The sequence below is a fragment of the Lepisma saccharinum genome, chromosome 9 (assembly GCF_977018435.1).
Source record: "Lepisma saccharinum chromosome 9, izLepSacc3.1, whole genome shotgun sequence".
NCBI lineage: Eukaryota > Metazoa > Arthropoda > Insecta > Zygentoma > Lepismatidae > Lepisma > Lepisma saccharinum.
Window position 1 is genome coordinate 67,669,191 of NC_139237.1, and position 16,596 is coordinate 67,685,786.

Here is a 16,596-nt window from a genome sequence, read left to right on the forward strand (position 1 = left end):
TACATGAAAGGATCTACGCATAATTCACAAATGTGAATCAATGCCCATTTTGAGGTAATTTAAAATCTAAGGATGTCATATGATTGGCCACAGGAATTTGCTACCAGACTAGGAAGATACCACATGATGTTGTCAGGCCTGAAAGTGTTAAATGTCCATATACACGTATGTACAATTCAAATCAGTTTGTTTTACAGATTATGTTCGTTTGCATTTTGCATGTTCTGCGAATGTTTGTATCCTATGGAAAATTCTTATGTGAGAAGGTTAAGCAGGTTCCGTTATGCTGCCTTAGTCACCACTTCTTAAACCCAAACAAAGATCTTATATGAATAGATTAGACAAGTTTGGACTAATTGCTTTAATAAAACATTAAAATGCTGAACAAAGCAAAATTTATAGTATAAAAATATACACTAAAAATGTAACGTTTTCCACCCTCTAACAGGGTCTTCTTCAGATGAAACTTCACAATAAATTGATGAAAGATACAACTTCTTCAGACAAAATTTCACAATAAATAGCAGTCTCCAATCTTGAAAGCGAGAAATCAGTGACAATGGGACTCAATGGGTTTGTTACAAAAGTTTTTTTTCTTTTTGAAAGGAGTAAATGGTTCAATACTTACTGGATGAGAAGCCAAAGTATGGTATGTGCGAATCAAATCCTGAGACACGAGGTCTTCAGGTACAGTCTTCCCTCTCTTCTTCCTCTCCTGCGTGAGCACAGTGGCCTTGTCTTGCAGCTTCTGAATCACTTCCGGTGTCATGCCAGCCTGTTCTGTCGGTTGGTTAGCCACGCCACCTGCCTCAACAGCAATGGCCTGCAAATACGGTAACATATCGTCAAAATAAATAGCTAAGGAATTCCCCTTAATTCAGCTATAAGATCTGTTAAATTTTATTCTACCCTCCACTCAAATTTGGCCACCTATAATATCTGAGCAATTTAATATTGTTTAAATTTTAGTATTAGCACAAATCAATTGGTGTCAACCGTGCCCTCAAAAAAAGTAAATATTTTTTTCCACTATACAAACAACTTATATGTGGTTCACAAAATGTAAGACATAATCTCCTTTAGTGTGTGCATTGCTTATTAAAATTACTAGCACTAAATTGAATGCAAAAGCTTTAAATAGCAACATTTCAGATTTACTTGTGATGCTTTCAACAGGATACATGCTAATGTTTTGAAGAACATGCTAAAATGATAAATTGTAAATGTATTTTTTTCTTTGTTTACCATAGTTTTTCTTTCTTTCTTTCATGTGTCATTCTTTATTTTAGGGATGGGCCGATATGAAATTTTGGCCGATACCGATAAAGTACCGATATAAAATTTACCGATACCGATAACCGATATTCTACCGATCCGATATAAAATTAGAAATGGTCCTTGAAGAACCTGAAATGTTCATTGATCTCCTTAATAAATGTGTGTTTTGAGATGATTGCAATGCAAAAGAAGTTGAATATATTCAGACATTTACTTTTTTAGAAAGTAGGGCACGGAGATTATCCATAAAAATTACAACAAAATGGCAGAATTTTGCACTAAATTATCATATATTTATCGATATATCGCATCGGTAAAATAATCGGTAATTTTACCGATACACCGATATGCCTATATCGGCTGATACCGATAGAGTACCGATTAATCAGTCCCATCCCTACTTTATTTGTTATTATCTCAACTTCCTGTCAATCCTTGAATATCTTCCTTTTTATATTCACTTCACATAAGTAAAGCTGAAATGTCATGACTAGGGGGCAGATTTATATGCACTAAAAAAAGCCAAAATATGCATGCAAATATGCACTAAAAATTTTCAAAACAACCTATTTCAAGGTTCTGCCTTACATGCAAAGTAAATGCATCAGTAACTCACTAAACACAATTATAGGAATGAAAGTGATAAATTGTGCTATTTAGGATCATCAAAAAATACTAATTTACAAATATTTTGTCTCATGTAATAAAAAATGATTATTTTACACACATTCCCTTGTCTGGAGGCTCGCTCTAAAAACTGCAATATTGCAATAGTATAAGTATCTTGTGGGAAACACTATGCTCTTTTCGTTGCATTAATCAATATTTTATTTTACAATAGCATTTCAATAGACTAGATGTTATTTATCGTTGTTTTCATGTAGCAGACTCTTGCAATTGTCAGAAAGTAAGTCTTTGTATTTTGAGTTGGTGTTTTAAGTCCACTTTATGCACAGTAAGGCTAATTGGGACTGGACCTAGAGTTTAAAGTGGGATCCGAACCACTTGTGCCTCCACCGGGTATCGAACCCGGGACCCCTCGATTACAAGGTAATGACGCTACCACTGCACCATGGGGGAGGCCCCTATTTGTATTTTGAAAATGTTCTTTCCATTTCACAAGATGCTACTGGACAGTATTTGTTCGTTTCATTTCTATTTTTAATATCCTGATGTCAAATGGATTATTCTGTATTCAGAATTTTCAAATAAATAAATTTCAGTTGTGGAATACCCAGGCAAATTCTTGACAGGTTCCTCCTGCAACACTGATTTTACCTGTCGTAGGAACTGCAACCTGGATTTCTGGAAGCTATTGCTAACTGCTTCTCCAATTCAGCTTTCTCAACTTTTCTTCGTACTGTTTTCTTTTGAGCAATATTGAAAAGAGATTGAATGGACAAAGGAAGAAAAAATCTAATCTTTGTCCGTTCAAAACTATCAACAAAATTTTACTATACTTTTAATACTTCATTTAAGATTCAGATTAACTGCATTTTGATTCAAATTACCAACACAATCATAAATTGCACATGGTACAACTACAGACATACCACAGTGGTCTAGTGCGGGGGGATTCAACCTGCAAACACTACGAATGTGAATCCATCACTTTAACCGTCAATTCAAAGGATTACTACATTTAACGTGCGTTTCTGATGGCGATAGAGTTCGCACAGAGATAAATGTATTATAGACAGATATTGAACTCTGGCAGCATCTGCACTATGAATCTGTGGTTTGCACCTACGTAACATGGGAGTCGACCAAACACTATTTGTCACATGAGGTTGAATGGAAAATTATGCAAAGCGATATTCCGTCTTTGTCCGCATAACAACAGCTTCAGACCAAAGAATAAGAAAAGAATAATTTTTTAACCATAAATTGTGCTGCAGGTTATATACAAGATATAATTGTAACAATTTTCCTTATCAAAACCCAGGGACCATAAAAACTGTATTAAATATATCAATAAGTGCACAAATCCCATGGACGCTATCTCAGCTTCTATACGACTGTCATCTTTCTCCTTCCAATTACTGTAATAGTAAAATTAGCACTTCAAATCACTATTAGCTCTGTGAAGAAAGGCACCCAAAAATTATGTTTAATCCTCACCAGTAGTTGTTTGAATATTTAGCTGCAATCCGACAGACATAATCGCAAAAAGTTATTGTATTTTTATTATGTCTAAATTAAGAATAAAATACTCTCATAATGCACATCTTCATCGTCTGGCCATTATTCCCTAAGTTTGTACTGTCTTCTTATTTTGTACTCAAATAACAGAATGATCCTTCACTAGGTTATACAGCAGCATTGTCTGCAAAAACTAACATAAGTTTATAAAAATCACAGTGTCCAGGCCTACACAGGCAACAAATCTTTTCTGTTACGAAAAATGATAGCTCTGTTTGAGCATGATAAATTTGCATTTCGCAAATTTCCATGCCAGCTGCCAAAACTACTCTAAATACCGTACATGTATTACATGCTTAGAGTATACTTGACAACAAATAACTCTGCCGGAAGTGGTAAATGCATCTTTGCCTTCTACTCACTGTTGGAGCATATGCTGTTACTTCTTTTCTCCTTCGGCATTTAATGTCACTTCTGTAGCACACACACTCACAGATTTATCAAGATATCACATTAACAGATAATCCACAAATAACGCGACCTCAGTGTTGTCGATCGAATTTGGAAGTATGACTCATCTCGGAAAGATCGTTGGTTGATGAAAGGATGGGTTTTCTCTATCTTCGCAACCAGACCACCTGCAACACTATGAGACGAGTTTTGGGATGTCCTTGGCCCAACTAGTGCCCAAGACCAGATGAAGTAAGCTATATTTTTAATGCTGACACAAAGAACGGGGAAAATGTAGCAGACAAACTTGCAACGAAGAATTACATGAAAATTACTCCCAAGTTCCCAATATATGTAAATTATATGCACGTTAAGCTAAAATATGCACTAACGTCCCAAATATGCATTTTTATGCACTATAAAACTTTACCAAAGTGATCCACATCAAGTGAAGTGCATAAATCCGTTGAGAGCATATGAATTTTCCTTAAGGAAAAAAAACATGCAAATATGCAAAAATCCGCCCCCTAGTCATGACAAACAATTTTTTTTCACTTGCTTTATTTGTATTGAATTCATTATTAGCACAATCTAATACCTAGTAGACACTATGCACTGATGCAGCAATGAAATTTATCAACTATAAGAAACTATAAATTACCGAATCACTTTTCTAGTGAAGCAAATGTGTGTGAAGGGAAGCTATTGTTCAATCCATTCCTCACTGGCAACAACAACAAAATTAACGTTAAGTATATGATGAGCGTGAACACTTACAGGTTGTGGAATGCCTGCAGGATTCTGGGTGATGCCTGCCTGTGGTTTCAGTGTTGCCAAAGCCTCTCTGGCCGCTGTAACCTCCTTCGTCAGACGAGCAATTACTCTGCATGCTGCATCATGCTGATACAGAGCATGGCTGAAAGACAAGTGTTGTCATGCTTAAACAACGTAAACCATAAAAATTTGAGAATTTCTGCTTAACAGTATTCCCAGAGACTCAGCTTCAGATTGCTGAATTCTAATCTTGTCATTATACGGTGGTGGGTAGAAATTTTTTCCAGAATGCAGAATTAAGAATAATGCTAAATATTTTGAAAATGGTTGCACTGGTCCATTTTATGTTTTTCAAGGAAACCAAAGTGGAAAAAATTAAAGTGTAGGAAAATGCAAAATCTGGGAAAATTTTATAGCGTTTTGCTCTGTTGAATGCATAAAGTTAATCTGGGAATGTAAAATCAGGATTCCACTGTACTTGTTATTCATCTCTAACTTATGCATGTATACATTTAGGGACTTTCCAGCGTTACATGTGCGACATTTCACACACAAAATGTAAGGTTCTAGATATAAGATTTGATTTCATACATTTACGAAGTGCTTGGTGGTGTCTGCTAACGAATGCAAAAAACATGACATAGCCTGAATGCATGAAGAGCATTAATGAAAATGTCTTACGTGTATGGAGCTTTAAAAATGGACCAAATCATTAATTTCATTTGTCTGTGAAGCTTATAGGCTACAGATGCTAGTCAGTTTTGTTGGCGAACCATATATATATATAAATCACCGATGATGCTATGAAATTAGCGAAAATTTTGAATTTTTCTACTGTCCGGTGAGCGTTTCCTTTTACCTTCTTTGATTTTTACTTAGCCCTTTTGGCCCTCCTTGCTTTTATCCATATATATATATATTATATATATAAAACTATATGAATTCACAAACATTTAAACCTTAATGTAGATAAAACAATAATAATTTTCAGATTGATTAAATTTGTTTCTTACATGGAATAGGAAAACTTTTCATGGAATGCTCTTCAGTGAACGCATATGATGTTCTACATGCATGATAATAAGATTAATTTCCATTAATTGGATGGAAGCTGGGCCAGCAAGACACAAAACATGCAAAGCATATTGAAATAAAATCACTGCCATTGAATGCCATTTAACAACATGCCATGATTTTATACCCTAAATGTTTAAAATTTCACTGCAGCTAGGGATAAAAATAAATTATATTACCTGAGTTCTTGTCGTGCAGTTTGTAGTTGTTGCCTGAGTGTGAAACTGTGCAACATCACAGCATCCCATTCATCTTGCAAAGATTTCAAAATGGCCGGAATACTGGTAGCAGATGGTGGCTTGGGCTTTACAATAGGAGCAGCTGAAAAATGAAAACTCGTGTATAACCAGTGCTCGAAAAATTTTCTTAAAACTCTGAAAATCAGGCACCAAGAAACTACCTACAAGCAATTGTGCATACTACAGTGTGTTTCAAAAGTCGCACAACCCAAACTTTGAAAATGTATATCATGAAAACCGTAAGAGGTATTTACACCAGGTTTTCTGCACTAAACTAATCATGTACGCTATCACTGGGTTAATAAATTTATGTTAGCATGTATCCAAATAAAAGCAATTACATTATTTAAAAAAAAATACTGTTAACTTGCTGAAAACATCTGAGAATTGATTTTCAACAATATATACCAACGTAGAAAGTTTCAGCGTCAAACACGGGTCTCTGACATACCGTGCCATTGCTCTAACCACTGAGCTACTGAGCCGGCCTGGCCTCGCCTGATTTTTCGCTGTCACCGTTTTACCTGCGTGGATTCTTCTCTGCCAGTGCTACCGAAACAGGATCTGTTGCCTATGAAACATAGTAGACTTCGACACTGCCTGGTTCCTCCCAGCATAGAGATGTTAATGTATTTTTCGCTGAAAATTTCTATGTAGTACATTTCCTGTGTGTGCCTGATCTTCAATAATTAACATCTCTATGATGGGAGGAACCAGGCAACGTCGAAGTTAATGTGTTTAGGCAACAGATCCTGTTTTGGTAGCACTGGCAGAGACAATTCCACACAGGTAAAACAGGGACAGCGAGAAATCAGATGATGCCGGCTCAGTAGCTCAGTGGTTAGAGTAATCGTACGGTATGCCAGGGACCCAGTTTCGAGTCCTGGCCGAGCCTCCATTTTTTGCTAAAAATTTCTATGTAGTACATCTCCTGTGTGCGCCTAATCTTCAATAATAATATAATATATTATATATATATAATATAATATAATAATACATCTAATTATGACCCTTCGATAATTTCAGTGGCGAAGCGTGCTGTCCCTGGAAGGGTAGGCACAGGACGGAGCAGGGTTCGGGGGAGGGGAAGATGTGATTTTTTTAACAGTAGTATGTTAAAATATAGTCCCTAGAAAATAAAAGATAACACATTGCCTGAATCTTGTCTACTTAAGTCGGGATAGTGATTGTAAAGGATAATGTAGTGATTAAAGCTCTCGCCTTATAATCAAAAAGTAGAAGGTTCGATTCCTCCTGGAGGCATTGGTTCAGATTCTACTTTAATCTAGTCTCGATTAGATATCTGAGAATAAAGGCGCTTCTGTCTCGAAGGTCAGAAAAAAGTGACAATGAGACTCGATGTTCTGACCACGCGTCACCCAATGAAAAAGCCGTTCTGTCAGGCCCTAGCCATCTTACATTTGTTGGATTAAAGCTAATCGTAAAAATTATTTGCTACTTCAATAACAGTATTGTACAAGTTTCTCGCATTACAGAAATGGTTGGTTCACTTGATCGTCACTTAGCGTTTATTTCTTTTTAATGCTGACCTCCGCGGCAGATTGGTTATAACAGCGTGCTACGACAAGGGCCTCAGGTTCGAATTCCCACCTGAGCATAGGTGTTCTTCGTGAGTGTCCCTTCGTCAATGTCATCATATTATCGCTCATTCTCATCTTCCCAATTAGCCAAAAATGGCAGAAAGTAAAATAAACTAAATCTATCAATCAATTATTTCTTTTTAACTTTTTTATGCATATAATTCTTCTTCAACAGGCGACTTTTTTTAAAAAAATATAATATGATTTAGAAAATGATGAAATGCTAAATGAGAACACGGACTGTGTAACACACCGACCAGAAAATTTCAGTAACATGGATTTTCTCTATACGTTTGCATTGTACGTACTTTGCCCCATTTTAAAAGTAGCGCGTTTTCAGTTATGTCACTAATCATGAAAGGAAATTACATCTCAATATCCCTTTCCTCAAAGAAATAAAATACTTTCCCTCTCTGAATCGAGATTGGTGTGGGGCACTCCAGCAGCTAACACTTCGCGAAAAGCGGTTCCTCAAAAGAGCTGAAAGCACCAAACTTAACACTGGTAACCAACTTGCATGCATTATTTGCAGTTAGAATTCTAATAATGCTACTTTGGTAGGTTAGGAGGCCAGGCTTAGAGGTGTTAGCAACACATTTTCGCTACATGTTAGCAGCTGGGTGTGCTCCGCTCCCGGCACAGCTCTGAATCTTCCATGGAAACACTGCTTCAACAAGCTCTGTACGTCCACTGCCTGCTTCGTCACACACTCGTACACGATCGGCACTCTTCGGAAGTCAGGGAGAGGGGGTGAGAGAGAGAAAAGAGGCCGGCCTCTCAGGTTACATTACAGGCGAACGCACCCCTGAAATTATGCTTTCCCGCACGAATCACATAGGTTGTTATGGGACCAGCTGAGGCACTCTCGGGCGGGCCTCGCTGAATGCTCAGATACGGTTCCAGGCAGGGTTGCAAACTTGCGGTAATTATCGGAAGACCAAGAATTTTAGTTTTCTTTTATTGAGCGTCGTTTAATGAAATTTATAAGTAATAAAATAATCCGTAATAGACAAATACATTAGGGTAGGCCCGGCCTCCGGGCCTCATAGGACGCTTCGCCACTGGATAATTTCTTACGTATTTTTCTCATTCAAAAGTGCATTTTTGGAAAAATTTGAATGCTGCCTTCCGCCAGATATTAATTTATCAAAATTTTCTGTATGGAGAAAACTGATGATTTTTAAAAAAGGTAAAGGTAAAGTGCCCCCTGTGCATAGCACCATGCCATGAAGGCGTATAGGGGGTGTGGGGGGGGGGGCAACACCTCACACTTTCTTGATCCGGTCGTGAGTGCGGGTGATGTGATCAGCATCATGCCCCTGACCACCTCCCCAGGTACCCATGTCATTCGATGCTGGGTGGGTGCCGGGGCCGCTTCCCAGGTTAGAAAAGTTCCTGGATTTGAACTGGCCAGGGATCGAACCCAGGACCTTTAGCATGGTAGTCAGACGTGTTACCGACTATGCCACCGTGGTCACTACCACTGATAATTTTAAGCATTGAAAAATATCTCAATGGATGAGACTTTATAATGCAGAAAACCCGGTGTTTCTTACGGTTTTTCATGATATACATTTTCAAAGTTTGGGTTGTGCAACTTTTGAAACACTCTGTATAAGAAGCTGAGCATCACGGTATTCAAAACATCGCTAAATCATTCAAGGAAATGGGGGGTGGGGGGACAGAGTAAGAAATTACTACTGACACTCTGAAATGTTCACAACATTGATTTAAAAAAAAAAAAAAACCTTTGCTAACTTAAGCTGTACTACAATTTGAACTTAGAATCATCAAAATTTCGTACATATTACAGCATAAGATTTTTAGTTGCCATGGCACCTGGCGACTGGGATTTTTCAAGCCCTGTGTATAACCTACACTTAACTTTATCATGCAAGCCTCAAAAATTAGGCATGACTTTCCTATAAATGACGATTCATAATATTAAGTTAATATAATATGATATTAAGAACAGTATTTACTGTACAATAGCAAATAAATATTTCAGTGCTTACAGACTAGTCTGTTGATCAATCACTTAAGTTTACAGTGCAAACTGTATAACAGTTTTATGCTATAATGGTCTAATCGGGACTGGACCTTCAATTTAATCCAAACAACTGTATGGTGTACATTGGGAAATTAACCAAGGACCCCTTGATTACAATTATTAATTTGTTTAATACAGATTTGTCACAATGCCAGATGTCTTTGTATGTACAATAGTTTCCAAATAAACAATACATGCACTGGAATTATGTTATTACATTTTTATCAGACAAAGGAAAAATGCAGGAAATATACAATCAGTAAAAAAAAATTATAATATATTGCTTTTCTGGTACCATGAAGATATTGAATTACTTCAAGTCAGAAAATATCAAGTGTAAAAAAAAAAAATCAATGTCTGCATGAATTCATACAGAATACTCTAAGCACAAGTTCAACATAAATAAAATCCTTAAAGGTGCACAATGATTTAACAATTGGTGAAAACATCCTTAGTTTTACTTACTTTTAAGTTCAATAAGCATATCTATAGAAAGCTCCTTTCCATTAACAGGATCAACACCATTGTCGGAAACAAATTTTTCTATGAGTCGTCTCTCAAAAACAGCCCCTGACACCGGAGATACTACTGGATGCTCCGGAACTTCATTTGAAACTGAAAAAGCATGATCATAATTAAACAGGAATGTGATGTCTGGAAAGTTAATAACATAAAACTTTGTTAACCCTTAGATGTTGAGGCTGTTTTCTGTGCTATTAGCTTAATGTCTACAAAGTTACTGCTTTCACTAAAAATATAATATTGAACTATGAATAAGAGACTTAAGAATCTTACCTTGATTCCATATTGTTATACTCATTCAGGGATCATATCCTTTAGTTAGAAGAAAAATATGAAAATTACTTTTTCACGAACAATGGACCTTTTACCCCACCATATGTAGACAACACCAACCAGCATTTTAGGTTCCAATACAGTATTCCGTGTTTTAAACTATGTATGAGCACAATCTATGAGCTAGCCTGCACATTATTTAGTTCTTGACGACTGGTGTGTATCAAGTTACATTGGTGTGCATTTATTTTCATGCAGGCGATAAGTACTTTTTTTTTCTGCACACCACGGAGTTGGAAAATACCGCAAGCTGTTCTGATATGGACTGCTGCTGCTAAGATGTCATGCGACATAGGTATGGAGGAATATTAATCCTAAATGCTTTCATTGCTAGGTTAGGCAGGTCAGGTTTAGGGTTATTAGCATTAAAATTACTTGCAAAAACTGGATCATGTTATTTCTGGGGTACTACTTTCGTATAGGTGAAACACCTAGAAATAATTAATTTCGCACTTTTTTACATTGCTAACGTACTATTCTGCATTGCGGAACATTTCTTTAGGTGTAATAATGAATTTCTAACAAAAATAATGTCTGTTTCTTACATTTCCGAGTACTTACTGTTCTTCGCACATTGTGCCAGTGTTTTGTCGATTTGTCGCGTGTATGCAGTGTTGCAACCTTGTTCACTGAAAAAATACCTACTTTCGTGCCCGGATTTGAAATTATGCTAATACCTCGCAAACCATTGACATTAGCCGCTCAAACCATTGATGTTAGCCCCACCAACCATTTTCTGTAAGGTTAGGTTAGGCAAGCATAGTTAAAAAAAAAATACTAGACACGTCACGTTATAGTGTAAACACGGCGAGGTTTGAAACACTTACTGAGGGGTTGTGTCATGTAACAAAAAAAAAGGTAAAGTGCTCCCCTGTGCATAGCACCATGCCATGAAGGCATATAGGGGAAGGGGGGGTAACACACGGAACATGGGGTAACACACGGAACATGGGGTAACACACGGAACATTGTGCTCACGTGCAGAAAGCAAATGGCAGCAGCAGCAATAACGTGTCGGAGAGATATTTTCGCAGATAAACACATGATTTCGCATTAAAATGGATCAAATACATTCCCGAACTTCAACAACTCTAAAGAAAATGATTTGAATAAGTACTTTCTTATGTAAAAAGTAAGAAATCAGTTTCCGCTATACGAAAGTGTTACCATTTCATTTGATTAGTTAGCACTCACCATGTGATCATACACCACACATACACTAACCCAGAACATAGTGCAAACGGTGCAGACACCAAATACACTACTTGACTTCAAATCAACGAACTAGACGACTCGGTGTTGCACCATGTAACCAACTAGATGGGGCTATCAGATTAGGTGAAATAGAGGAATTATGTGCCAAATATACAGCTAATTTTGATTCATGGGTGGTCCAAGGCAAAAATTAATTTTTGTGAGAAAATATTATCATTTCTTCTAATTACTGTAACACGTGGGTTATTTACTACAGTATGCCACACACTGTACTGTATGATTCATGATTCATATGTTTAATAGTGGCATTTTCTATAGATGATGCATTTTATTAAAAATAAAAATATATGTTGTAACGAATGATAAATTTTGGTAAGTTTCTTTGTTATTCAAACTACTTTTCGATAGGCCTCGTATAAATTCTTTTGTAGTCTAATCTTTTTAAATGTATATTTTATACTTGTTAAAATTGTAACGCAGTTTCTGCCAAGCGAAAAAGAACGCAAAGCAATTTGAAGCTTGCATTCTTTTTCTTTCTTATCAACAATGGGTTCTTTTTCATTACGCACTGCGCGGTTTTGTAAGTAAGTTTTGCTGCATTGTTTTTCTCGATATGCTTTTTCAACGGTGCAATTGTTTAGGCTAAAAATAACTTTCAGTAAGTCCAAATCTTTTGTTCAGGGAATAGAATTGCACAATCCAGCAAGTATAAATACCAGCAGTTTCGCCGGCAAAATAATCAGTTGATCAGTATATTCAGGAATCGTTAGGTGATTAAATCGCTTGTCGAGGTCCAGGGCTGGGAGAATACGGACGTTGTGTGGGGAGTGGCTGGTCAGCTCTCCCTTCCACAATGTCCGAGGTTTTCCGTAAGCCACCTTTCAGGATTTGTGCTGGTCAGCATGATCCTTAAAGGGGATTTTGGCAGGCTTATAAATAATTAATTCATATATAAATATTTTATCTTAATAATTTAAACTTTGAAATTATTCATAAATTTTAAATTCTGTCGAAGTTGGCTCCGATGTAAATTCAAATTAAATAAATTAGGCTCATCAAAGATATACATCCTTCTCGTAGAGTATTTTTTTTTTTAATTCTAAATCATTCTGAATTCTCCTGGTCAGGAGGTTCAATTAAATAAATTTGATTCTTTATTACTTTAATCCGAGAGCATACCTCTGGTCAGAGGGTCTCTTTCAAATCTGAAAGCTTATATAGTTTTCATGTCTGTTTTAAAGTCTGAGTATCCAGAACGTTGAGGAAAGTTTATTGGTTTCTCTTATTTAGGTTTTATTTAGATGTAATTTTGAAACAGCTATAAAAGGTGACCGGTCGAGTATATGTTTTTTCTAGAAACTCGTTTAATGTAAAAGTCTATTGTTTTGCTTTTGCAATGTGAGTAGCCAACGGCGTTGAAAAGGGTAGACATAGAGTCCCCTATTATGTTAAGGAATTCCACGTGGACATTTGTAATTTGTGGCCGAGATATGGCTTTGATATTGGGTAGAGAAAGGCTCCCCTTATATTTTGTTATGAATGTTTTTGGAGGTTGACCCTGAAGATGGTAATTTACCTCACGAGTTCTAGAGAACATAATGTAGATGTGAAAATATGACAAGCACGAATAGAAATTTACGGATAGATGTTCTGCAAATTTTTCTTTTGTTTTGTTTCCAAGTAATATTGTCGACCATTACTGAATAATTAGTCACCGTTAATTGAAACCAAGTTACAGCTGGGTTAGTTCTATGATGGGATATGGACATGTTATATAAGAGAGTGCTTTCTGGGTTTTATGTTTACTCTATAGCAAGGTTTAGTCTATGTTACGGAAGTTGTTATTGATCTAAATTTTATCTTGGCATTGTTGTAGTTTTCTTTTTGATCAGAAGATTGTATATTTTTCTTTTAACTTAACTATGTTTGGATTTGTAAATAAATTTGTAGTAGTTAATGGGTATTTCCTTATAGTAAATTTGGTTCATAAGTACAAATTAACTGGCATCCTTTTGGTTTGGTGAGGTGTCCCGCCGTCACTGGTCAGTGAGGCGGAGGCTTTATCAATCCATGAGACGTCAGTTTCCATTATGCTGATTTTGCTCTCGACTCGCATGCGTATCCTCACTGGTCAGTGGGATGCGGGTGCGATCACAATGAAAATTTAAGCATGAGAATGGAGACCTTATTTTGGAGTTCTTAGATAAGTAAGCATAATTTCTTTTTATTTTATTTTTATTATTCAAAAGCAGACCCTTACCCGAACCTTGGGATGCGGACTCTCATGACCCGCAGGAACTGAGAATTAGTCGTGGCATATATTATAACAGAAAGATAATTGGTAGGCAGGGATGCCCGGTCTTGGTCTTTCGAGGGGACCGAGCCGGTGTGTCATGTGCCTTGGCGACGGGCGGAACGCCTAAAGCGTGACAATGTACATTTCTTATAAATCAGCAGTGTTCAATTTTTCATACAATATTAAAAAATATGGCCTTTCACCAGGTGGTGAGAATAACAAAGTGCTGAGGAGCAGAAATGGTAACACTGAACAGTAAGTACTTGGAAAATGTAAAAAATAGACATTATTTTCGTTAGAAATTCATTATTACACCTAAAGAAATGTTCCGCAATGCAGAATAGTACATTAGCAATGTAAAAAAGTGTGAAATAAATGATTTCTAGGTGTTTTACCTATACAAAAGTAGTACCGAACTTTTAAAGCAACAGACAGGCATTTCTTGAATCTCCTGAATTTCACAGCTTTCAGTCTACTTGGTTGAATGTCATTTCCTTGCACGGTAACGGTTCCGATTGTTTTATGATTTCCCCTAACACAAAGACTAATTATCGTAGAATTTTAAAAACCATTGTCACACGAAATTTGAACCTTCCTTAAAGTAAAGAGCACTGTTTGGACTCGAAAAATTATTTATGTTGAAAAAAGAACAACTTGAAAAATTACCTTACTCACTTCTCATGGACAAGTTATGGTAAGACTGCAGAATATGGGCTGCTTAGGAGGAACGCAGTTCATAATTTTTTGGTAACGTTTTGTAGTTAGTAATCGGGAAAAGTAAGTTTTAAGGTGCGGAATTTTTTTTTCTTTAAAAAAACAACAAAAGAAGAACGTGTCCAGGTTGGGCAGTATTGAAATCGCAGCAACGAAGGAAAAGGCATATTCCTAGACAAATCTAGTGAAAGCAAAAGAAGCCTATGTTGTTAGGTAGCTGGGTTTAGTTCACTTAGCGTAAGTAATAATTAGTCATTGTATTTATGCTAATGAAACCTAACCTTACAGGCCTAACCTAACCTTGTAGGCATTCCTCGAAGAAATAACAGAAACTGTGCGTAAACAATATGGACACGAACGAATGGAGAAATGCATTGCTTTTGGTAGCAGGAAAAACATTTTTCATTGTATTTATGCTATTGGAACCCAACCTAACAGGCCTAACCTAACCTTGTAAGCATTCCTCGTCTGAAATAATAAGAAACTGTGCGTCTGTGGGTGGAATCCGGAGCGACAAATCAACTCGAATGCTGCGAAACGAAGGGTGTCACTTATCGTACAACTCTTGAGCGTGTAAACAATATGAACGCGAACAAAAGGAGAAATGAATTGCTTTCAGTAGCAGGAAAAACATTTTTTACATGCAATAATATAATAGTAATCGTAAAAGGAACACCGGAAAATGGAAGTAGAAGGTACGTACTTTCAGGGGATATAAATTTTGTTCGTCTATTTAGAGGAAAAAGGCAGCCCATGTTCTGCAGTGAGACCCAAAAGCTTAAGTAATCGCTAAAACTCCGTAGTATGTTATAACAGCTGTACATCGAAATTGAACCATGTAAAAATTGCAGCTCCGGTACCCCTTCTACACCCTCGATTTCAGGCACATTTCAAATATTTTCGTGAAAATATTTAGTTCTTCATAACAAACAGTGTTTGCAAATAGCGCGGAAGTTAATTTTTTAGATCTACGTGCTACGAAGTTATGTTTTTTATGAAATTAAAATTCCTTGCGTAACGTCAAAAAGGTTTTTGAGAACTTTTATGATGGCGAATGATGGATTCATGTCACAGGTGCAAGTCTGAAGATTTCGGATCATGGATTCATGTCACAGTCACACACTGATTTTTTTTTCTTTTTCTTCTTATGATTGACTTGTGCAATGGGAACATTTGCGATATGTTATTAGTGTGATATATTGGCGGATTGGACATTTTAGACATTGGATTTCATTTATGCGACTTCAGAAATTGGAATTAATTATTTATTTTTGGCGACTTCTTATTTTTTATGATGGGAAGGAAGTGGAGGGTGGTATTCTGTGGAAAAGGACAACAAGGACTTTCAACGTAGAAGTTACTTCATTTTTGGACTTACAAATTTAACTTCGACCCGCAATTCAGTGCCTGGCCTTGGTAAAAAGAGGTAAGTTACCTTCTTAGGTTTAATTTTAGCCTTCATTTTTGGTATCTTCATGTGTCAATGTGGAAAACAGTGAGAAATAGTGTTGGGGCAGGTGACTCAGGCCAATTTCTAACATGCCTTTAAAAGGGACTCTATAGATAAAGGCAGGTAGCCGGAGTATAATGGAGGTGGGGCCACGGTAGCGGTAAGGGGCAGTAAGTCAATTACCCCAGGGGCGGAGCCCAGAATCAGTGGGAAATTCGGACGCAACAATTTCAGACAAAATCTCAACTTTAAACGGCTGTACAGTTGTAAATACTTCTTTCCGCGCTCCATTTTTTTTATTCACAATTAGGATCACATAATCTTCATAATGAAAGAAAAAAAATTGAAAATTCGAGGGTGTAGAATAGGGTACCCGACAAAAAATTGCATTTGTAGCATGATGAAATCACAATAAAACAAAAGGAACTTGGGCCCAATTATGATTCATGCACTTTTTG

General features: G+C 36.6%; 1 protein-coding gene across 1 annotated transcript in view; it reads right to left on the bottom strand.

Moving 5' to 3' along the window:
* Prp19 (pre-mRNA processing factor 19) overlaps nucleotides 1-16,596 on the bottom strand; it is a 29,667-nt gene that overhangs the window by 12,260 nt on the left and 811 nt on the right. Inside the window, exons 2-5 of the mRNA XM_083129093.1 lie at nucleotides 10,074-10,223; nucleotides 5,898-6,039; nucleotides 4,648-4,786; nucleotides 629-823 (exon numbers count right to left, since the gene is read on the bottom strand). Coding sequence (XP_082985219.1) covers nucleotides 629-823; nucleotides 4,648-4,786; nucleotides 5,898-6,039; nucleotides 10,074-10,223 — 626 coding nt within the window. The remainder of the gene's footprint in view (nucleotides 1-628; nucleotides 824-4,647; nucleotides 4,787-5,897; nucleotides 6,040-10,073; nucleotides 10,224-16,596) is intronic.